This window comes from Carettochelys insculpta, chromosome 1 (assembly GCF_033958435.1).
Source record: "Carettochelys insculpta isolate YL-2023 chromosome 1, ASM3395843v1, whole genome shotgun sequence".
Lineage (NCBI taxonomy): Eukaryota > Metazoa > Chordata > Testudines > Carettochelyidae > Carettochelys > Carettochelys insculpta.
Genome location: NC_134137.1, coordinates 108,934,298 through 108,957,833, shown reverse-complemented (window position 1 = coordinate 108,957,833; position 23,536 = coordinate 108,934,298). Strand labels below are relative to the sequence as shown.

General features: G+C 40.7%; 2 protein-coding genes across 8 annotated transcripts in view; one reads left to right on the top strand and one right to left on the bottom strand.

The window, feature by feature from the left end:
- GGACT (gamma-glutamylamine cyclotransferase) overlaps positions 1-23,536 on the top strand; it is a 122,752-nt gene that overhangs the window by 77,691 nt on the left and 21,525 nt on the right. For 4 of the 5 annotated variants that reach the window (XM_074989679.1, XM_074989669.1, XM_074989701.1 and 1 more), the window contains one exon: positions 3,871-4,588. The exons of the other annotated variant lie outside the window; for it this stretch is intronic. The gene's annotated coding sequence lies outside the window, so the exon portion shown is untranslated. Of the gene's footprint in view, positions 1-3,870; positions 4,589-23,536 lie in introns of those variants that run through there. 5 annotated transcript variants of the gene reach the window in all.
- The window catches only part of PCCA (propionyl-CoA carboxylase subunit alpha), a 469,473-nt gene continuing 450,670 nt past the window's right edge, over positions 4,734-23,536 (bottom strand). For all 3 annotated transcript variants that reach the window (XM_074989641.1, XM_074989649.1, XM_074989656.1), the window contains 2 exons: positions 9,328-9,405; positions 4,734-5,076 (listed from right to left, as the gene is read on the bottom strand). In XM_074989641.1, the coding sequence (XP_074845742.1) occupies positions 5,008-5,076; positions 9,328-9,405 (147 nt within the window). In that variant the 3' untranslated portion in view covers positions 4,734-5,007. The remainder of the gene's footprint in view (positions 5,077-9,327; positions 9,406-23,536) is intronic.

Here is a 23,536-nt window from a genome sequence, read left to right as displayed (position 1 = left end):
GAGAGGATGAGGAGGCATCACTGTGGTATCTCTCCTCCAGTTCCTCGGGATCCTGGCTGTATTCATATGGTTGCCCTTTTGAAGCTTTGAGGTGAGGCTCAAAATCTTTTGATCCAGCCTCTGATTGGGAAACTTGCGGTGTTCCCCCAGGTGGAAGCCGTGCACTGTGGCGTTGAGGAGGAGTTGACGGAGATCTATAATGAGATGCAGACCTCCTATGTTGATGTCCCGTATAATGGTGGTGGTCATAGCAACAGGGACAGGGTCCCGGTGATGGGGACCTGGACCACGACCCAAAGATGTAAGGGTGATGCAGGGAATGCCGTGACCGTCGAGATGACACCGACGTATGGGGAGAGCCTCTGTGAGAATACTCATAGGGGTCTCTGCTAGATGATGGTGAGAAGCGTGCAACTTCATGAGATGGACTTTGGAGAAAGGGAGATGGACGTCTGTGGCAGGCTGAAGGTATTGCTGCTCGTCGAATCTCCGGTGGTGATCGCGGCGATAATGGCAGCGCAATTACCTCAGGGGAGGGACTGCGGTGCTGGGTCTTTGCTTTAGCTTTTGCTCTTTCAGGCATCACTGGTGGTCTGACCGGTGCCGGAGGGCTCGGCACCGTAGTGGGTGCCGTGCTAGTTTCCGCTGCCCCCGGTGCCGTTGTTCTCGGTGCCATTGTTCTCGGCACCGTCGTTCTTGGTGCCGCTCGGGGTGCTTCACTCGGCCCCGTAGGGCTTCGTGCCGAGTGTTGCTCCGGTGCCGTCGGAGCCGAAACTTTCGGTGCCGCAGTAGCCAGTGCCGGTCTGTCCGGTGCCTGCACAGCCCTCGGTGCCGTTTCCTGAAGAACCGTGGACCCCTGTGCGGGTGCACGTGCCGCGGCTTTCTCAGCAGAAGAAGCCAGCGTGCCCGGGCACTTTGTTTCGCTCGTCCCGCTCCCATAGGTAATGGGCAGAGATCGAGCTGGAGAAGCTTTTCTCTCCTTCTGCACAGAGGAGGTCAAAGAGGCAGCCTTCCTCTTGTGCAATCCTGAAGAGCCCTCCTTATGGGGCTTCTCTGATGAGGCAGGTTGAAGTGCTTTGAAAAGAGCAGCATTTTTAGCCTCATCTCTCTATCTTTCCTAGCTCTATTCGTTAATTTAGAGCAATGGGAGCACTTCTGGGGAACGTGGGTCTCCCCTCGGCACTGGATGCATCTGCTGTGGCCAACCGAAGCAGGCATGGCCTCCCGGCAAGATTCGCACTTCTTAAAACCGGGGGACGACATTGTTAGAATTTAACTCTCTGAGTCCTTAAGTGCTAACAGTCTATTTGCCAAACAATAGCAACTGTTGGCCTTTGAAGGCTTGACAAAACTAGCGGGCCCTCCCGGAGGCAGCCGCTCCAATGCTTAAAACAGTCTTGTACTTCTAAAACCAACTATAAACACGGTAAACTAATACTATAATAACTATATAACTGCTAACTATTATTATTATAACTATTAACACGAATAAAATGAGTTTATCTGTCTCGGGCATTGGAGCCGGAGAGGATTCTGTCTGCAGCTGTTGGCGGTTGAGAAGAAACTGGCGGGGACCGGATCGTGCATGTGACCGTGAGTGCGCGAAGAGCCAATGCGCACTGGTGCATGCGCGACCCGACGGAGACTGCTGAAGAATTTCCGAGCTGCGGCGCCTGGGCGAGCCCGACACCTACGGTGGAGAAGGAACGGTGGAGCACCCACGGGGACCACTCGAAGAAGAAGTCTAGTTTTTGCTTTGAAAGGTTGGGCTGAAGTCATGTAGGGAAACTTATGATACCTCACATCCGACGGGGTCTGAATTGTCTCCCCTCTCCTCCCTGCTTTCTGGTTTTCTGTTAGTTTTCTATTTTATTGGTACTAGGGTTTTTTTTTTTTTTTTTGCACACTTCCCTCCCCCAAGTTTCTTCTCCTCTAACACAGTCTCCCCTGCCACCCCCAAGGGAGTGAGGCTGGTGCTTCAACTCCTTGAGTCCAGCAGGAGGGAGTGGGAGTATGGTGTTAGTCTAGGTATATTTGTACTTGTGTACTGTTTTTATGTACTAATCAGTGAATTAATCTTGTGTAATCACCCTAGCTATTTAATAATGGAGTTTATGTATAGTAATTTCTGTGCTATTATAGCTGCAGTATTCATGCGATTACTAAAGGTCCTGCAACCTACCTCCAGATAAGACCCCTTATAGCTCCTTAGCAGTGTGGTTGAGGGTAGATGACAAACCTGTCTCAGCTGGAAATGCGATTGAGCTGATGAAGTGGGTCTATCCCTCAAAAAGCTCATCACTGAATAAATCACTTTGTTAGTCTTAAAAGTGCTCCATGAGTGCTGTTTTGTTTTATGCTACTGATGACAACAGAAGATTTGCATGCTGATCACAAGAAGATTATTAAATAACTTCACTTTTCATTGAGACTCGTGCAGGAAAATTATAGAGGATACTTGTAAACATGCTGCTAAAACAGATACAGCTTTTAATTGAGGCTGCTTGACACAGACCCACAAAAAGTTTTCACTGAAGTTTTTTCACAGCTGATAAGGGCTAAAACACAATTTGACTGAAACTCTGAAGACGCTCATGTGGCTTCTTGTTACATATATCAAGCGGGCTGCTAGTCTTATACATTTCTTTAAAACTGGCAGTCTGGATATACAGTACGGGGGTTGCTGAATATAGGACACGCAAGAGCCATTACAGTCTTTAAGTTGCCCTAGGTGAAGTCAAGTTTGAGCCACTGCCCTAATTACTCTGGTAGTTGATACCCACGTTGCTTCAGGGTATTGGGTTTGTATCCTCAACACATGCATGTCCAATGACTGAAATGGAGCAGGGAAGAGCCAGGGTGCTCAGCAGTCTGGTGGGAGCACAGCTGGGGCTTCTTACCTCTGGGGGGGTGTGCTACAGCCAGAGTTTAGTCAGGAGCTTACAGACATGCTCTCAGTAGAGAACTTTCTTGTCAATTTTACAGCTACGCTGACAAGACAGTCAATAGTTCCTGTAAGTGTCAGTGTTGACTGTATATTGCCCTAACTATGCCGCCATAGGCCCTATTCCTCTGGTGGAGATAAAATACTGTGGAGGTTAGGGAGGTTTGAGGGGGCACCTGCCTCAGCCAGAGCAAGCCTGTAGGGTGGACACAATTAGGTGAATGTTAAGCTGCCTTATGTCAGCCTAACTGTAGAATAGACCAAGGCACAATCAGCGTAGGATTCAGACATGCCTAAATTATTTTTTCTGTAGCCTGTGGGCTTGAGGTGGCAGGAACCCAGAAATCAAGTTAATACTCAAGGTGGTAGAGAGTGGTTTCAATTTGGCCATGTGAGCTAATAACCATCTAGAAATAGCCCACGAGTAAGGCGTTATCTTCACTTTTATGCTGAAATGAAAATACCTCTTACATCAAACACTTCAAGCAAAGTGGGGCTTGAGGGAACACTTCTAGCTGAAATGAGTTGATGGGAATTTCAGCACATAGGTAAATGATTTTGAAAAATTTACCCTTCATCACCATTATGGAAAGGCTCTTGGCATCCTAGCTAGGAGGAAGAGCTCTTTCTAGTAATAGTAATTGTTAAACCTTAGGAGAGAAACTGGTGGCATTGCTACCCAAACCAAAAGCTCACTAATCCTCTCTTAGGTACTTGGGCAGCAGTAAAGTGAAGAGCAGAGCTGATTAGGCTCATGGTATAAACACTTGAACTAAAATTGCAACAAACAGCTTTGTGGGGCAGAGTTTCCTATGTTCTTGTAATCGTGTGTGGGGTGGGATAAAGAGAAGCCTCTGCAAAATTTTCTAAATGGAACATTCAGCTCCATTACAGTTAAAGTAAATGTTGGACTTGTTTACTTTCAGGGTCATTGCTGCCATGCAAGAGATCGGGAGGCTGCTGGTAAAAGGTCATTAACCATTATCTACATAGGCATATTAGGATGCTGGAGACATTAATTGTAGTCTGGAACAGAGCACAAGAAAGATCCAAAACAGGATGAGTTTGTATAGCTACCTTTGCCTCTGCTTATTTGTGAATAAAGTAATACAATTCTTTCGGTGGCTGAAATGTGTTGTAGTAAAGCAGGAGTATCAGTAATGAGTTTGATAAAACCTTTTCAGTAACCACTCTGGCTCAATTCCTTTAACCTGCAGCAGAAAGTAATCACAAATCTGGAACAAATGCTCTTTTATTTTTAAACAAATTGAAAGTTTCCCACAAACTACATCTGAGTACCACCTCAGTAAATGTGTGGGTTGGGAGGTGGTGGTGGGGGAGATGTGGTTGTTAACCAGGCATCAGAGTTCTTTAAGGACCACAGTAGCTTACTGCACACCTGCGTAAACTCATTTTTACCAGTGAGGAATACAGACTTGCTTGTCTTCTTTTATAGCATCAACCAACAGTAGATTGTTTAGAACATCTGCTGTACATTTTTTGTTGGGGGGTGGAAGGGGTGCTCTTGTGGTACAAGTCTACCACCACCATTTTCTAATTTGCAGACCTACAGCTGTTTTATGTGGAGAGGCTTCAAAATTCTAAGGAACTTTTGCCAGTTACAATACAGCTGAACAGAAATCAAACACTTAGTAGTTCTGTTTGCTCACTGATTACATTTCACTTAACTATTTTCTACAATGGGATTCATGCACATTTGAAATTACAGGTATTACAGTGGCTGAACTTGAATATCTACTTTTAAAATACATTCAAAGAGGCCTTAATATATAAGCAGAAATGTTAAATTTTATTGATTTGTTTTTGATACTAAAATCTGGAGAATTACAAATCTTATGTACAATATTTATAGAAATAAAAATCTGACATCCATTGGTAGTGTTAATATCTGTCTGCTGATGAGAGTGTCACTGTTATGCAATAACTATGACTAAAATTTGCTGCATAGGAGTACCTCTTGTTTCTCTATTAATATCTTTATTTTATACTATGAATGGAAATAGAGTTAATTGAATTGTGCAGTAATGTGAAGGAATCGTGTTTCATTCCAGTTCTACAAGCAGATCTCCTTCCCCAACAGTCTCACCAGCTTTACAGTGCACAGCTTTCACCTAAAATAGGAAGGGGAAAATAAGAATCAACTCTTTCTTTTAAACGTGGCTTTGTAAGTTCTTTAGCTTCCACAACGTACAGTAATGTATATGCCTAAATGTACAGTACATGCACAGAATAAATAATGGATTGCTGAGTTAATAGCAGTAATATCTAGCACTTTATCAGTAGCTCTCAAAACACCTCACAAACTTTAGTAAGCAACCCAACTTGAACACTGTTCCAGAGCAGGGGCAGCTCCCCTCCAGGAAGGGGTGGGGCATGGAATTTCATAAGGGCAAGTGTGGCACAATTGGCTGCTGGGTCTCAGGCTCATCCATCTCATGAAAAATGTTGAAATCTGTTACTGTTTCACGTCTGTGTATTCACATTTATATACCAATTAATAAAGTTTTCACATTCTACAGATTTAGTTTCTTACACCTGCTGAAAGGGGCTTTTTCCATATGAACATAAGTGAAATTTCCATCTGTTTGGATTACATTGGAGAGACTGGGGGGAGGGCAGGAACTGCTAATTGTAGGGATGAAAAGTGGGGCCCGATGTAAAAGGTTTGCTCACCCTGCTCCAGAGAGATATCAAGGACTCAGAACATAACTGTTACACGTCACCCAAAAACGTCACAAGTACAAAATAAAAATGTTAAAAAGAAATCAAAGAAACATAGTTTTGAAACAAATGCAATTGTATATCTAGTTGAATCTGATGAAGTCATGGCTTCCTTTTTTTTTTTTAACCCGTCCCACATACCCACTATGGGACTGCAAAGTTTATTTCAATATGTGGAGCTAAACACAGTAGTGATTGAAGACCCTACAATGGCAAGAACACTATGGGATTTTTCAAAAGCAGATCTGTATTTCTAAATCTGTTTGCTTTAAAACTACGAGATCTGTAACTGTGGATATTTTTTTTTTCCAAATAGCTACTTTAAATTCTGAATGCAAAAAGACCCTTCATGTGTGTTCTCATAGGAGTTTCAAAAACTCAGGCTACATCTACACTTCCAGGAGGATCAACGCTGCTGTGGCTGATTTTCAAGAGTTTGATTTAGTGCCTTGTAGGGACACCTAAATCAAACTTAAAAGGCACCCTCATCGCTGCCAGTACTCCTGCCCTTTGTTGGGCATCAGGGAACGAATGCTCCCATTAGCCTTCCTTATTGGAGACAGCATGGAAACCCCAATTAAGGTACAGCGACTCCAACTACGTAATTTAAGTAGCTGGAACTGCGTACCTTAATTCAACTTTCCGCTGTCATGTAGACCTGCCCTCCATAGTCATTAGACCTATGCTTTCTGAAATTTATTGGATGCTACATTGGGCAACATCTATTTCTGACACAAGCAGCGTTTAGAATTTTCATCAGGCAGCCGAACTGCTCTCTCCTTTTACAAACAGACACAAATTAAATAAAACCCAGCCATTCGTTTTAGAAATTAAAAACACAAAACCTGGATTTGGCTGTGGAAGGAAATACAGAAGAAAAAGGGAAAATGAACATCTTCCAGCTGAAAAAACTAAAACTAAACAGCATGAATCAGATTCAAATACAGTAGTCCTTCGAGTTACACGAGGGTTGTATTCCCAGCCTGGGGAGGTGTTAGGGCTGCAGAGCAGGTAGAGATGAGCCAGAACCGCACAGAGGGTGTTCAACCAGGGCAGAGGAGGGGTTGAACCTGGGTGGGATGGAGGGTTGAGCCGGAGCCACGCACAGAGGGTGATTTGAGCTGCAACCGAATGGGAGGGGGGTTGAGCCAGAGCCGTGGGGGTGGGTGTTGAGCTAGATCTGCATGCGGGGGGTTTGAACTCAGGTGGGTGGGTTGAACCAGAGCCATGCACTGAGGGTGGTGAGCTGGGCCAGATGGAGTGGGGGCTTGAAGCGAGGTACAGGTGGTGAGCTGGGCCATGGGGGGTTTGAACTGGAGCAGGTTGAATGGGGGCTGCATGGGGATGGGGGGGGGGGTTGAGCCAGGGTGGGGGGGAGCAGGATTTTGAGTTGCCTTTAACTCATGTTAATGCAAGTTAAACACAACTTGAAATTGAGCATTTCAAGGGTTTATTGTGGACAAAACCTACTCCAGCACCAACGCTACCAAAATACGCCATCCTCGCAAAGACATCAGGTTGCCTTTACAGTTAGTTAAAGATGGTCTTTTGAAGAATTTATTTAAGAAACTATGTCTGAAGATCCATGCAGTTAAGGCTAACTGTCAATTTTGGAATGTTTGGTCATGTCATCAATTAATTAATTATTGACCAGCCAGAATGAGCTGGCTTGGAATGTTTTATTGCTGCTATCCCCAAATTGTTTTTATTGTAATAGCAAAGAGACCACTTAGAGCTTAGGTCTTTCTTAAATCCTGGTTTAAAAAGGAAAGAAATGGCATATTGGACATGGTGCAAGCCAAATGTTACCCAGATGCATGCAGGAAGAGGGTCTGGAGACAGTTAAAAGAAGATTACTACTATTTGGAGATGTGCAGGGGAGGACACTCAGACTGGCTGTGGGTTGCAGTGTGAATCAGTCAAAGGCAAAGTTATAAATAGGTAAAGGTTAAATTAAACTGAGGCTACATTTATGTTACCCTGGAAGATCGACCTGCTACAGGTCAATCTTCCAGGGTTCAATTTTGCATGTCTAGTATGAATGTGTGAAAATCGACCTCTTGGGGTTGTAGTCAACTCCTGTACTACTCATGAGATGAGAGTTTCTCATGTCAACCTTCCCCAGTATGGACAACCAAGTTAGCTGAGCATAAATACATCCATTTTAGCTATGCAACTGCCACAGCTAAAACTGTGGATCTGTGGTTGATTTACTTTGCCTAGTGTAAGTCACCACTGTAATGTGTGAAATTATTAACAACGAGTAAATAAATGAGAAGGGGAAACAATGATCAAGACTAAACCGTAACAAACATTAAAAATGAAAAGAGTAAAAGAAAAGCAAGTACAGTCTCATAGTAAAATATTGCACATTGCTCTCTCATTCTCTTGCCTGCATTTTGTTTACCTAGACCGGGGTGGATAACCTTTTTTCATTGGGGGACACCTGGTAATTTTTTACATGTTCCAGGAGCCAAACAAAAAAGTGTCCCAAACCCGCCAACCCCCACTGCCAGGCTTAACCCCTCACAGCCCCAAACCCAGGATTAACTTACCTTACAAAGGTGCTCCACCTGCTGCCACCCCCTTCTGCTCCTTTGCCGAGCTGCCATCTTTTCAGTGTGGCTGTGTGCCTCCCCCCAGCCCTCCTATTCCCTTCCCCCACATACAGCGTGGGCAGCTCCCTGCCTTGCTACGCTGAAATAATGGGATTCAACTTAATTGGTTAAACAGCCAGATTCTTCCTGCTGGCCATTAAACCAATTAAACTGAGTCCTACTCTTTCAGTATGGCAGCGCAGGCAGCCAGAGGAGGAGTGAGCAGCAGCAGGAGCCACAATTGGCTCCTTAAAGAGCCACATGTGGCTCGGAGCCACCCAGCATGCTTCCAAAATTGTGCCGCTGCCAGCTCTGCCAGATTCTGGCTCATGGGCCACAGATTGACCACCCTGACATAGCTTAATCCCACCTAAGGATTTGCTAGCACCACAGTCAATGAAGTTGAGCATGCATATGTCTGCAGCAATGAGGTCCTTAGTTGTTTACCGTTGACAGCTGAGATCTAATCACAGTGTAGGTCTGTAGAGAGCTGAGAACATTCCTGGACACTACCCATGTAACAACTGCCTCATCAAAAATGCTTGGTCCCGAACCTGTTACTTTTTAAAAGCAATATGCTCTTCTATGATAAACTGTACTCACTGACACTACAAGTATATTTCATCATTGTTCCAAGTATAGGGCAATATGAAATTAATGTGTGTTTAATTAATTTTATTGCAAAAAGATCTCTGCTTTTAACTGTAATCTAAAATTATGGAATTTGGAGAACTGGCTGCAGCTCCTTCAAGCCAGTCTGAATTGTGCTATATTAAGGACAAATCTTTTTGAAGAACTCATTTACATTAATTTTTGCAGCCCATAAAACCACATCATGCTGCGTCATCTAAATCTTATAACTATTTAGCAGCTTTCTAGGCAGATATAAATGTTAAAAATTAAAGGCGCCTCATGTTGAAAGATCTCAAAAATGAAAATCAATGGTACTAACACTAACTACCATAGCTTCCTATCTTTTTATTTCATAAGTTCTGTCTAATTTGGCAAGTCATATGCAATTATAAAAGCTGAGAGAAAACATACCTTGCCACTTTTAGCAGCGATCAAACTGTTCTGCATTTTCATAGCTTCAATTACACAAATCTCCTGCCCATCAGAGACCTGGTAAAATTAAAGCAATACAAAGATGAGAAGAGAAGGATTTTAAATGCTCTGACTTTATATCTTTCTGTAAAATAAAGTGCTTCATTCCTTATGCCAAGTTTATCAAACTCTAAAATGAATTCTGCAGAACACCTGAAAGCAAGCTGTCTCATAAAAGACCATAGCAGAAGAAGCGGGACATGACAGGTTTACCTTTGGCTAATCAAAACTAAAAACAGAGAAAAGGAATTGATTGCCTAGTGGGGGAATGGGGAAGAAACCCCAAAATAAAGTGACCCTCTCTGATCCCACCTTTGTAATTGAAGGCTACAAACTCACTCTTTCCAACAGCAGTCATACAGTAATCAATGAAGACCAGAACAAAATGTATATGGTTTTGACTGCAGAGAGACTGCTGTACTTCCCTGGCTCAGACCCATATGCATACTAATCCTGATTCAGGAGCCTGTATGTTTCTTGGCATTAGTCCTCTGGAGCACAGACTAGAGCCTTTGACAATCCCCAGCAGACCAGTGCAGAGCAAGAAGGCACAACTTTGCACGTCACTATCTGAATGGTAGCTCACGGTTTTTGGCTTGCTTAGAGGGAAACCGGGGCACCAAGGGGAGGGGTCTCTTGGAGGTGAAATGACAATTTTCACTACAGCTGATGGCTCTTAAAAGGGAAACTCTCTCATTTCCTTTTTCCGCTTCTTTGCGCTCTGCTAACAGACATATACAAGCTCAAGGTTATAAGCAACCGACTGTGCAGCAACACTTTTGGGCTGACTGTGACTAGGAATCAGATTCTCTCTTCTGTGCATGAACAAAACAAACCACTTGAGGTTTTGTGCTTGTTATGCAAGTTACCCATTTATTGAAGGGGGAGGGGAACCAGTGTGGTATAAGCAACAGACCACAAGGACAGTTTTGGAAATCCTGTGATGATCATTGGAAATGGCTCTCAACAAATTTACCTGGGATGGAACATGCCCTGTGCCCTGACCACCAGTAACCTTCCTGTTTTGTTTAGTGCCTGCAAGGATGAGCTTTCCTGAGACATCTAAGTGATCTTCACAGGTTTTCCTATGACTCCTGTAGAACAAATGGTTTTAGTGCCTCTGAATTCTGCCCTTTTTTTCCTGCACTGTTCAGGTGATGGTATTTATTGGTATACGGACATGATGGAATGTGATTCACAGGGATGCCAAGAGATGGTCTAATGCAGAGTTGGGCATGTTGCTTGTCTCAGTGTATTGTCAACATGTACCTTAGGACCAGTTACTGAGGGTGTGCCATCCAGCAGAGTAGTATGAGAGCAGCCAGCGGAGACCAGGTATAGGAATGTATTTTATGTAAATGAGACCTTGCTTATGTAATTATGTATTGAAGGAATGCCTCTCCCCCAACCTTGCTCTGGGCTGGAATTAATGGTGTATTTTTACACTTTCTTCAAAGCCTCACCAGTATCCCCTGCTGAAACAGTCAGGATGCTGAAGCAAGCCAGAGACCCATTACTTCTAGATTAAATGAAGTTTCTGCATTACGCCTTTGTCAGACTTAACAACAGCAGTACCAGAGTTTGGAAGTGGGAACATATTTGCTCTAAGAACCCTGCATTTTATTTCAAAGTGGAAAATCACTTCGCCAAAGAATGAATGGACACAAATCAATCATTAGGAGTTTCAGTACACATAAACCCATCAGTGAGCATTTCAATGCAGCAGGCCATAGCATCCAAGAACTGAAAACCTGCATCCTAAACAGTCTACACTACAGTGATATGTCAACACAAAAGTTTCTGTCAGAAGAGACCTTCTGACAAAACTTCTGTTGACAAATCACTTCCACATACAAAAGCAGATCAGAACAGTGAGCGGCTCTGTCAACAAGAGTAACAGAGAGTAAGCCGTGCTAGTCTATACACTATCAAAACAAAAAGCAGTCAAGTAACACTTTAAAGACTAGCAAAATAGTTTGTTAGGTGAGCTTTTGTGGGACAGGACCACTTTTTCAGACCATATCCAGACCAGAACAGACTCAATAGTTAAGACACAGAGAACCAAAAACACTAAGCACGGAGGACAAATCAGAAAAAGATAATCAAGGTGAGCAAATCAGAGAGTGGAGGGGTGGGGGGGGAGATCAAGAATTAGATTGAGTCAAATATGCAGACGAGCCCCTATAGTGACTCAGAAAGTTCCCGTCACAATTTAAACCATGTGTTAATGTTCCGAATTAACACATGGTTTAAATCGTGATGGGAACTTTCTGAGTCACTATGGCTACGTCTACACGTGAAGCCTACATCGAAGTAGCCTATTTTGATGTGGCGACATCGAAATAGGCTATTTCGATGAATAACGTCTACACATCCTCCAGGGCTGGCAACGTCGATGTTCAACATCGACGTTGCGCAGCACCACATCGAAATAGGCGCTGCGAGGGAACGTCTACACGCCAAAGTAGCACACATCGAAATAAGGGTGCCAGGCACAGCTGCAGACAGGGTCACAGGGCGGACTCAACAGCAAGCCGCTCCCTTAAAGGGCCCCTCCCAGACACAGTTGCACTAAACAACACAAGATACACAGAGCCGACAACTGGTTGCAGACCCTGTGCATGCAGCATGGATCCCCAGCTGCAGCTGCAGCAGCAGCAGCCAGAAGCCCTGGGCTAAGGGCTGCTGCACACGGTGACCATAGAGCCTCGCAGGGGCTGGAGAGAGAGCGTCTCTCAACCCCTCAGCTGATGGCTGCCATGGCAGACCCCGCTATTTCGAAGTTGCGGGACGCGCAACGACTACACGGTCCCTACTTCGACGTTGAACGTCGAAATAGGGCGCTATTCCCATCCCCTCATGGGGTTAGCGGCTTCGACGTCTCGCCGCCTAACGTCGATGTTAACATCGAAATAGTGCCCAACACGTGTAGCCGTGACGGGCGCTATTTCGAAGTTAGTGCCGCTACTTCGAAGTAGCGTGCACGTGTAGACACGGCTTATAGGGGCTCGTCTGCATATCTGACTCAGTCTAATTCTTGATCTTCCCCCCCACCCCTCCACTCTCTGATTTGCTCACCTTGATTATCTTTTTCTGATTTGTCCTCCTTGCTTACTTTTTTTGGTTCTCTGTGTCTTAAATATTGAGTCTGTTCTGGTCTGGCTATGGTCTGAAGAAGTGGGTCTGTCCCACGGAAGCTCACCTAATAAACTATTTTGCTAGTCTTTAAAGTGCTACTTGACCGCTTTTTGTTTTGATCTGTCAACAAGAGTGTGGCCAGACTGCCCACTGCCAAATGGAAGCACAGCAGACTAGGCTGCCCAGGGACCCGGAAGCCTGTGGGTTGACCAAGTCGTTTCCACCCCCCGCCCCGGGAACATCTACACAGCTTTTTTGTTGACAGAAACTGTTGAGAAAGGCATTATTCCTCATCGCAGAGAGTCAGAATGCTCTTGGCAGAAGTGCTGAGTTTTGTCGACAGACTCAACAAAATGCATTTTGTGTGCAGACACACTGTGCGTTTTGTCAACAAAGCTCTCGAGGGTAGACATAGCCAGAGACTTTAACACCAGATTATAAAGGTAGACATCTGAATTGGAATTTATTCTCAAGTTTGACACTTTTAGGCTTGTCCTCAATAAAGACAGCAATTACTGTAAGCATTACAAGGACTGTTTCCCCATCTTTGATATCGTAGTGATCTCAGGCATCTCACTTAACTTAATAGACACTTGCAGTATGTAATTTTCTTCCCCCTTTTCCTCCCCCTTCTGTCCTATGTATCTGATTTGTCGGTTTTCATTTAATTTTTTCCCCTATCTCTCTGTGAAATTCTTGTTGTGCCAGTTTACTTTTAACAGATTTTCCCGATCTGAAGCAGTGGGTCTGTCCCATGAAAGCTCATCACCTAATAAATCATTTTGTTTGTCTTTAAAGTGCTAGTAGACTGCTTTTTTGTTTTGTAGAGTTGTCTCTGTGCACCTCAGGTACTGCACAGCAAATGGTTGGAAATTAGTGAAAATCTGTATTCTGAATTCCATGGCTTCTGGCCTCAAATTCATTGTTGTTTTGTGTGTGATACAGATGTGTGTTTACAGGGATGACAATGAAAGAGCTGGTGCTTGTATAGAAAAGAAAAAAAAATCCAGCACACAAAGTAACTTAGTCAACATCTAGTATTTTTACTCATTTAGAAGGGAGAGTGCACTTTGGGTAGGTAGCCAAAGTTAAAATGCTGGGACAGTACTTCTGATAATGTACAATTTGTTTAAAACTGCTTTGATGAAATCATCACTAAAGTACAGGAGTTTAATCACTGTTCTTGGGTTAAATCTTTATTATTCCTTTCACTGTACAATCCTAAAATTAGGCATTTGTATCTATTTTCTCTTTCACTATTTTGGACTTTCTCTAATTTCTTTCATGACATAATTGTGTGTATCCTTTAGCGTCTCTGTATTATGTAGCCTGAAAATTAAGATCTTAGTCGTGTGTACAACTTCACCCTTCCTCATTTATTTAAGGATTAGTCTGAGCTTTTTAAAGTACCAGGCCTTTTTCATGTATTCTAGCTCTTCCCTGTGTATATTAAAACAATGAAATCCAATTCTGATTCATATTCATCTTTATATTTTACATTGATGACCCAAATCTGTCAAAACAAAAATAAGAAACCCAAGTTCTGATTAGTTTGCATTGGCTCAGGCCCTTTTCTTCCTTTTGTTAAAAAGAAAACAAAAGAGTGGAAGGTTTTGTTTTATTTTACTAGATTTATGCTATATAAAAATAGGACAACCTACACTTATATTGTTTGGATTAATGTGAATATAAAAATGAACTAATTAGATTTAATTTCTAGAACTCATTTTAGTGTATCACTGAATATTTCAATGGCTTTTTAATTTCATTTTTATTTTAAGCAAATTCAAAAATGAAATGAGACATGAACGTAATATCTAACTGCATCTAAAAATATAGATAAAAAATTTCCAAATAGCAAATAATATTTTGACTCTTCTTCTTTATAATTTAGGGACTGTGTGGTCTTATTTATCCAGTCTTAAAGAAAGATGACACACAATGTTTGGAATTGTCTTCAGTGTTTTTCTAACTAAATAATTCAGGGTGAAGAGTGGAAGTGGCATTTGAAAAGTAGCAACCTTGAACTATTTTCATTATGCAGGGAGAAGGAACATAAGGATTAATTGGACTCCCAAAGATGGCTCTTTAAAATTCAGATACACAATAAAACAACTCACATCTGAGGGCACTATTATGAGAGATCTTTGCAAGTATAGTGCACATCTTTTAGGACTTTTGTGAATCATTTGATAAAGACTTAATGATTGTGACAGGATGTCTTCAATGTTAGGCTTCCAAAATGGTCACAAGTCCCACAAGTCTTTTTGATAAACTCAGTCAGCACTGATGTATTTCTCCACTCCATGTCTAATTGGTGTAAACTTTGTAAATCTGAATCTTGTATTTTTCATCCAGCTTACTGCGTCTCCTCCTTTGACATAGGGTCAAGGTTCACATTCGCATCCGATTATCAAAGTGGCACTCATTAAGCAGCAGCCTGCCTTGCACCAAAATGAGTTAGCTTGAAGGAAAACTCAGCCCATTTACTCAGCAGATTTTAGCATTTTAAGGAGGCCTGAATGTCACACAGTGTTGCTACATTTTGAAGAGTTTCAGACATCTCCAGCTGATGATTAATTGTAAGTGATGGGAAATAAAATCCAGTAAAGCCAGCTGCTTGCCATGGTCGGTAAAATTACTATAATGGATATAGGCTGCCAATTTTCCAGTTTTACTAGCAAGTCTTCCAAGTGTAATTAAGGGAAGTTATAAATGATATGGAAATCTATCAAGTCCCATTTATTTTCAGAGGAGTTGTTCCCCAGAGATTTTATCTTAAAGCTTACAGTTTGCTTTGTTGTGCTAATGATTTAAACCACTTATTTCTGATTAAAGTCCCCAATATCCTTCATAAGAAGTTAAATTCACTTCACAAGACTTACAGAAACAGAATCCTTTTTAAGTTATGTGCTGTGAAATAAGCTCACCTCTTGTTTCCTTTGTACTTAATCTTAGGCCTCTAACTACCTTTTGGATTTCAAACCATGAACAACCTTGAGGACACCACAAAGATTTTGAGAGGAAAGTTGACTTTTTGGATTTCTCTGTTTAAAAAATAAAATTAGGATTGTAAAAACTACCTTTCATGCTAGGCATTTAGCAGAAGATGGTTTTGCTCACTAATGTTGTTTGACTTGGAATAAAACCATGAAAATGATGTGCAAAGGCCTAAAATTGGAGACGTAAAGGATGACTGCACAGTATTCCATTTCTCAATTTCATCCTTCAGAGCCACAAAATGGGGGTGATACAGTTACTGGATGAGATTTACAGTAACAGCTGTGGTCTTCCCACACAAGGGAGGACCTTCTAATGGGCTAAGGTCTGTTTTGAACAGACGGGGAGTAACAAAACAAGGTTCCCTATTAAGGGTGTGCAGTAATATTCTTGATAAAGAAAATGAGAGTAGTCATTGGATTGCTTTTAAGAGGCCCAAATCGCCTTCTGCTGTTAAAAAAATAGAGCTATTTGAGAAAGTGGTAACTGCTAAATAAATAAAAGACTAAAGGGATGTAAATGCAGGCGAATTTTTTTTAATCTACTCTCTAGCAACTGTAAAGAATGCATAGGAACCAGTGCCAGTGGCATATGGCTTTCTACTGTGCTAAACATTCATACAAAAGACAGGTTCATCAGTCATTGGTGTATCTGGATAAAAAATTAGCTTCTGATGGATGGTATTTAGAGCTTACCTGCTGCTAGTACATTACCAGAGAAACACAGGTTTGGAAACCCACATGACATTAGAAACTGCCGACCATGAATACAACACGTGCAAGCACACATAATGTATGCTAGGTTATACAAAATAATAAATAAGCTATTCAAACACTCTGCCTAAAATTGGGCCCGCTGCAAGGAACCCTGGGTCAGTTCTACACAGGCCAATTAATGCACAGCATCTGCTGCATAGAAGCAGTGCATGAAGCATTTCCGAATGATTTCAGCAATTAAAAGAAAACTGTTTCCTGCCTCTTCTGACAGCAACTGTGTTCAGTGCAACAGTGAGCACTGGATCATTGTGTGCAGCTGAAAAAATTAAGTCTTTTTTTTCTTTTCTGTTTGTTTGAGGAGGGGGTGGGTGGGTGTGATGAAGATTTCTTGTAGAACGGGATAGTTCTTTTGTTGTCTGACATTCTGTGTTTTTCTGCCAAATTAGACAGAAGGCTCTGAGGACTTAACAGGGCCCTCTACAGTATCACCTTCTGGTGCACTGTGGCTCCCTAAAAAGGTAGATCAATATCAACCCTGCTGATTTGTCTAGAAAAGTGAAAATCCTTCAATTACATTTTTAATACTATTGTATTTAGAACACAGGTGCTTCAATGCAATGCATTTTTAAAGCTCTTGGATATGAAGAAAAGCCCAGTAATATCCACCAGCAAAAAGCATCTCTGATTTGGTTAAAAGCGCGGTTAGAATCTGATTTTAATCTTTTCTCCTTTCTGAGCCTCGGAGAGAGAGGCTGGCAAATACCTCTCAATATTGCCTTAATTTCCACATTGATATCCTCACATATTTATGTATACTGATAATGGACAATAGGAGATTATAAAATTATAAAGCAACAACCAAGCAACCTTGGACTTACAAAATATTGAATATACTCTTGCAAAATTATTACAATCACGTATACAACTTGTTATCATTACAGCTGTAAGAACACTATCTGGTACACGAAAGCTTTTTATATTCCTTTTGTGCACAATGGTATGTAGAAACTACTTGAAAATAGTACTCAATATTAATTTTCTTAATTCTTTCTTAAACGTAGTTTATTCTGGTATCTCCCCATTCCCCTGTCTCCCCCGTGACATATTTCTCTGTGACTTGTTAGCATTCTGGCAGCAAGCACTCAAGTACAAAACAATTCAGGAGAAATTTGATAAGCAGAAACTGAAATTCCTTGACATTGTCCAAATCTGCGTAACATAATTAATGCAGATTTTCTCTCCCTTCCAAATTAACTTGAAAACAGAAGCTATAGAGTTGAAAATATAATTAGCAGCAATTAACAGTGCTTGACAGATGATTATTAAACTTTTTATGCCACACTCCTTTAATGAATGCATGAAGGTATAGCACATCTAAGATCTTCTGACCTCTGATTAACCAAAGGTCAGTGGTGTCCTCCTGACAGCCATGAACACTAGTCATTGCATCCACACTTAACTAAAATGCTCCTACTTCCAGTGCTTTCAGAAATTTCCAAACTTTTTTGGGAAAGCTCATCCTGTGCTAGCGACGTATGTACTTTGATGGTAGCAGTTATACTGGGGACATACATAGACTTAACAGCCTAACAGAAAGGCTGTTTCTGTTCCACATAAAAATATTTTGATTTATCAGTGATCTTTTAAAAGACCTTATGAATTTGGTAAAACATCCATTTTTTTTCTTTTTTTTTTTTTTGGTGTGGCATCTACACATATTTCTCTCATAAGGACTTCTCATTATTTATGAATTATTTCTAATTGTTACAATGGAATTTCACCTTTAACAACCCCGAAGTCCAAGATATCTTCAATCTATGTCTACTGTATACAGAAGAATGCAGTCTTAGGCCAATATAAATGCTACATAGAACATACACTTTTAACAAGTAATACATTTCAAAATGGTAGGCACTTACTGTCATAAATCACAATACATAAAACAGTTAATCTAACTATTGCCTTCAACCTTGTGGTGTCAGAATGGTGGGAATATTGGAGTGGTTTTGCTATGTGAATTCTTCTGAAACTGTAAAAATTGTTTCAGCTTCACTAACTGACAATTTTCCTTACAATAAGACAATAAAGAACTATAATAAAACGTACAGACTCAAAATGGCAAGTGAAATTCCTTATCACATTTCATCAAGTTCATAATCTATGTTTTACAGCAGTATGTAGTTAACACCCATATTGGGAACACTGCACACGCACACGCACAGGAAAAACTGAACAAAAAGAAGTAATTGCACTGACAAACTCAGGAAAACCTTTGGTTTATTCATCACTGGAATGGAGAATGTGTATGGCTTGTAAAATATTCTGGTATATTACATAATATCAGATTTCTGCGTAAAAGGTATAAATTAAATAACCTGTCCCATTCCTTCTGTCTTCCATTTTGGTTATTCTCACCAGCTGGCATGAGAATTTTTACGGGCATAAAGTTTAAAAAAAAAAAAGAAAGTCAAATCTACTTCACTTAGTTTTTTGGGGCTGAATAGCAAATAAGGTTTGAAACTAAGTAAACTGGTTAAAAAAAAAAAAAAAAAGCAACAGGTAGTACATAAACACCCCACTCCAATGCTTGGATGGCAGAATTGCAGAGATTTTGTTTTTTCACTAATTATTTAAGTGAAAAACTAAGTGGATGCGTTTGTGATCCACACACACCTTTTTCTAGACTCTACTGCCAGAAAATTTTAATACAATGTAAAATATAAAATCTCCCAATTTGTTTCAAGCCTAACAGCATTTTAAACAATCTTTGGGATTTGAATCTTAATTCTGAAATTATGCAAATAGCAAATTCCATAATATATCAATATTTTGGGGAAAAACTGTCTGGAGCAGTCTCAGGAGACAGACTTCTTCTATTCAGGCAAAGTTTTAAATTGCAAATTTGAGCTTCACATTGAAAGTCATGGAAGTTAGAAATGTCCATTTAAAAGAACTATTTGACTTATGATAATATTTCCAAATCATGGTAGACTTACATTTATTGAAAAAAAATCTTGAAAACTAAGATAACAATCTTAGTTATAAAGAAACCTTTAGCAGAATCCTTATGGCTGTAATAATAAACAAACAAATAAAATATAAATCCGTGTCATGACTGGACATTTTATCCACACTCATTCCTCTTTAGTATTTATTTATAGATGCCCAAAGAAAAGAATTAAACTGATTCATCCAACTCTACAGGCCGGAGTTTACTAAATAGTATCTGGCTTATTATTGCCACTTATTTCCAGCTACTGCATTTTTTAAAAAGTTTGCATTTCAGATATATGCAAAATTGCAGAAGTAAAAAAAATAAATATTTTCAAAGAGCCATTGGGACCTTTAAGGTCAGCTGCTGTTGCCGTGTACAATGACTAGCCAGCTCAGAAGCATTACAGAGAGAACCTATTTTGGAAGCACCCTGACTGGTTTTCTGCAACCATGACACAACATTTGAGCTACACCCACAGAACCGTAATATGCTGTCGCTTCCCATATTCCATTGATTTCAGTCTGCAGGATTCTTTACGCACAGCGCTCAAAGCAGAATATCAGAGGAAAAAATATACAAAGGATTAGTAGGCACTCTTTTATTCTGCCCTGTGATTAATACAGATTCTGTGCAGCTCAGAATGAGTTTTTAGATTTTGTTGTACTTTTTGTAATTGTTGCAAGATCAATTGTACCAGTAGCATTTTACTGAAGGTGTATGAAGATGACAAGGTACACAATCTGTGACTAGGGTCCAACTGTGCTCCCGTTGAAGTAAATGCGAACAAGACCAATGCCTAGTCTATGATTTTGTCTGTGTATAACCTCTCCTGTCTAACTTAGCACTGTCAATGTCCTCAGTATTGACCATACTGAATGGCCTTTTAACAAAGGGTTTTCATTTTAATATGTACTTCTTTATAGTAATCCCCTTCGGGGAAAATTAAAATGGGTGTGCCTTACCAGACAGACAATGCTATCAGTGCAAACAAGATATGAAAGTTAAGGCTAAGTTGAAGACTCATCTGCTAAATAATAATATCTTTTTCTCATTCAGAGAGTTTACAAATTCACAAGGTTTTTTTGTTCACATTACTTTGGTTTCAGCTGTTCCCAGGAACAAGCAAATGACATCTATTACATCCCTCTGGTAAGGTGGGGAGAATAATAAAGAAAATAGACACGAATGATAAAGCTGAAAAATTCCTCAGAAGTCCTACTCCTCTGTTGGATAAGCAGTGTTTTTCCCTAGTGGTTATCAAGCCAACTGAAAATAAATTTCTTGCTTGTGCACTAGTTGTTTGGCAGATGTGAATTCCAAACTGCTTATCAGATTCGCTAGAACACATACATACAGCCTTCTATCATGCTTCAGCAACCCAAAGTATTTTTCATAAATAGCAGCCAAAAGAGAATGTTATTTTATTGTAAAAACAATCCTATAAAGTCTGAGGAAAGCAAATGAAGAGACTATAGCTGGCTTGTCATTAGACTAAGAACACACAGAGAGCAACTAACAAACACCATATGTTTTACCTGGCCAATCAAGATGCCCAAAACTAAATGGCTGACAATAAGGACAGCTGTAAATACAGCCATTCAAGCAAAGATTATGTACCCCTTGACTAGAAGTTTCTTCTCTATTGTAATGCTGCCTCTAATGTAGACAACCTCTCAATGAAGTCTCTGAAATAATCTCTTTAAGAAGACAGTCCTGGTGCAGAGACTGTTATATGATCTTCCAATAATCTTCAGCATAGTTCACAAGTTAAAAAAATCTCGGAACAGCTAATACAATGTCTTTTTATTCATAATAGCTATAACCTGTAGCAAAACAAGAAAATGCATCTCATTTCTCCCTGCTTTGAAGCTGTATTGTTTTCAGACCCCCATATAATTTTAACCAGTAAATACAGCTGGAAATACAAAGATGACAAACTCTTTAGTCACCCTGAAAAATAAGGAAAATCAGAACACTTTTAAGCAGTGGAACAGAAATTATTTGTACTTATCAGAGAGCTACAGTTCCCTGTTCATCGTGCCTTGAACAGCTGTACTGAGTGTAGTTCTGGTGAACAGCCAAAGCAAGTAATCTAAATCACACCATCCCACTGCTTTCTCAGTCCTGATAGTTGATACTACCTCAGCTCCTTTTCTAAGTTTTGACACTAGTCCTGGAAAGGAAGGGGTTTTAAGTTAAACTCTTTCCAATAATGCAAATGTGTTTTTGTAATTAAAGCCACAAAATTAGCATTGACAAGCTCAGGTCCACAGAACAGAGATGCTGTTCAAGCACTCTGCCACTCAATGCCTCCAGCAAAAAGCTCCAGGAGAGAAGTGGGAAAAAAATCTCCACACATTATTTGACCACTTACACATTTGTACTGCACCACTTGTGAATTTGTACAGTGAGGTTTTTAATTCCTTGGCCATGGCCCCATTCCCCCAGAGCTTTATTCCTTCAAGATGACAAAATATTTTGTCATGAAAAATGACAAGAAAAACATTTTTAAATAGCCAGCAGAATTAACTTTTTTAAACCCATTCCATTTATACTATCTATCAAAAGTATACTACAAAAACCTGCTCAGTCTTGAAATATTTTGAAAACATTTTATTTCCTACCACTAAAACAAATATTTGCTTAGTACCTTACTCACTATGCAACTCTTACCGCCTCTATGTTGAAGCAGTGGGTTTCAAACTCCACATGAGATGAATCAGTTATAAGCAGTCAATTCTACAACTAGCTTTTAGGCAGATCTCAAGATCTTTCGTAAACTACCAACAACTGAACATTTTTATTCTTGACAGATTGCTAACACTTTAGTGTAAGCACACATGATTTACTAATAAGCTTTTCTGATTGCTTTTAAGAGAGGCATCTGAGCATTCCAGGCCCTGATCCTGCAGATACTCCCATACAATTCACTTTAGACAAGTGAGTAATCCACCTTAATTCCATGGAGGTCTTCCTGTATATAAAATCACTCTTCCATCAGAAAGATTCAGTTAAGATTCAGTGGTGAAAGAAATTCAAAGTTTTTTTTAAAAAGTGTACATATAACTGCTTTCGCCTCAAGCAGCAATTATAACCAGTCAATATATATGCGTCCCTCTGCAACAAGACATGATGGAGTTTTCCTACTGGTTGCCTTTTTTACCAAACACGAATCAGTTCAGATTGGTGTGTGTGTTTGCATGTATAGATGCACACACATTTGATTTATATACAATTATATAGCACAAACATATAGCTATCAATATATTTAATATAAATGTACGGAGGCAAAGATCCCCATTTTACAAAGCAATATCTTTCCAGATTAAATATGGCGTAATTTGGGATCCTTACCTAATTTGTACACAATGTCTCAATGAAGTCAGGATCCGTGTTCTGTCACTTTATCCATCCGTGTGCAGAATAAATTTTGTTATGTGCACCCAAGCAGGTGCAGCTGTGTACCACCAATAGAAACACATACTTCCCAATGTGAGTGGTTGTGGGATCTCTGATAATCAGATGAACAGCACTGGAGTATCTCCTGGGTGACTGCCCAAGCACACATCTTACAGAAAACACCTGTCAGGATTGGTCCCTGTTGGGTATGCCTGCACATCAAACCAAACATGGCAGATGTCTCAGAACCAGGTTGAAATGCCTTGGGCTCATAGGGCTCATCCTGTAGGGCTAATGTAGACATTCAGGCTTGGGCTGGAGCCTGGTCACAGTGATTCCCACCCACACCGTTTCAGAGCCCAGACTACAGCCTGTGCCATAACTTGAGCTGTTCTGAGCACCCCGTCCCCCCAGCACAAGCCCCAAGTCTGCTGGCCCAGGCTCTGAAGACTTGCTGATGATGATCCTTTTGTGCTCCACAGATGTACCCTTAGACAGACTATAAATTCAGGGACTACGATTTTCTATTTGTCTATGGCACCGGCCAACCAAAAACCATAGTCACGTGCTTTAGACACAGGGCTGTGTTGCTTCATTGTAATGTCCTCTACCCCAGTATAGCACCACTCCCTTCAACGCTGTCAGATGGACCGGATTCCAGTCCCTTGACTCTTAAATACAATTTTATGTAATGTGATTGTGCTTGGCAGTCTCACAAAACTAGTCCTGTATGATGTAATTAAAAAATGGAAGCCGCCAGGATAGTGTATATGTACACACGTTTGATGTATATATTATTACTAGAATACAAATATACATCTGTTATTGTGTCCTGTTGCCCTCCTCTCCCTAGATTTTGCTCCCAAAATAGGGTGAGGAAATCGCCTACAGAGATTTCTTA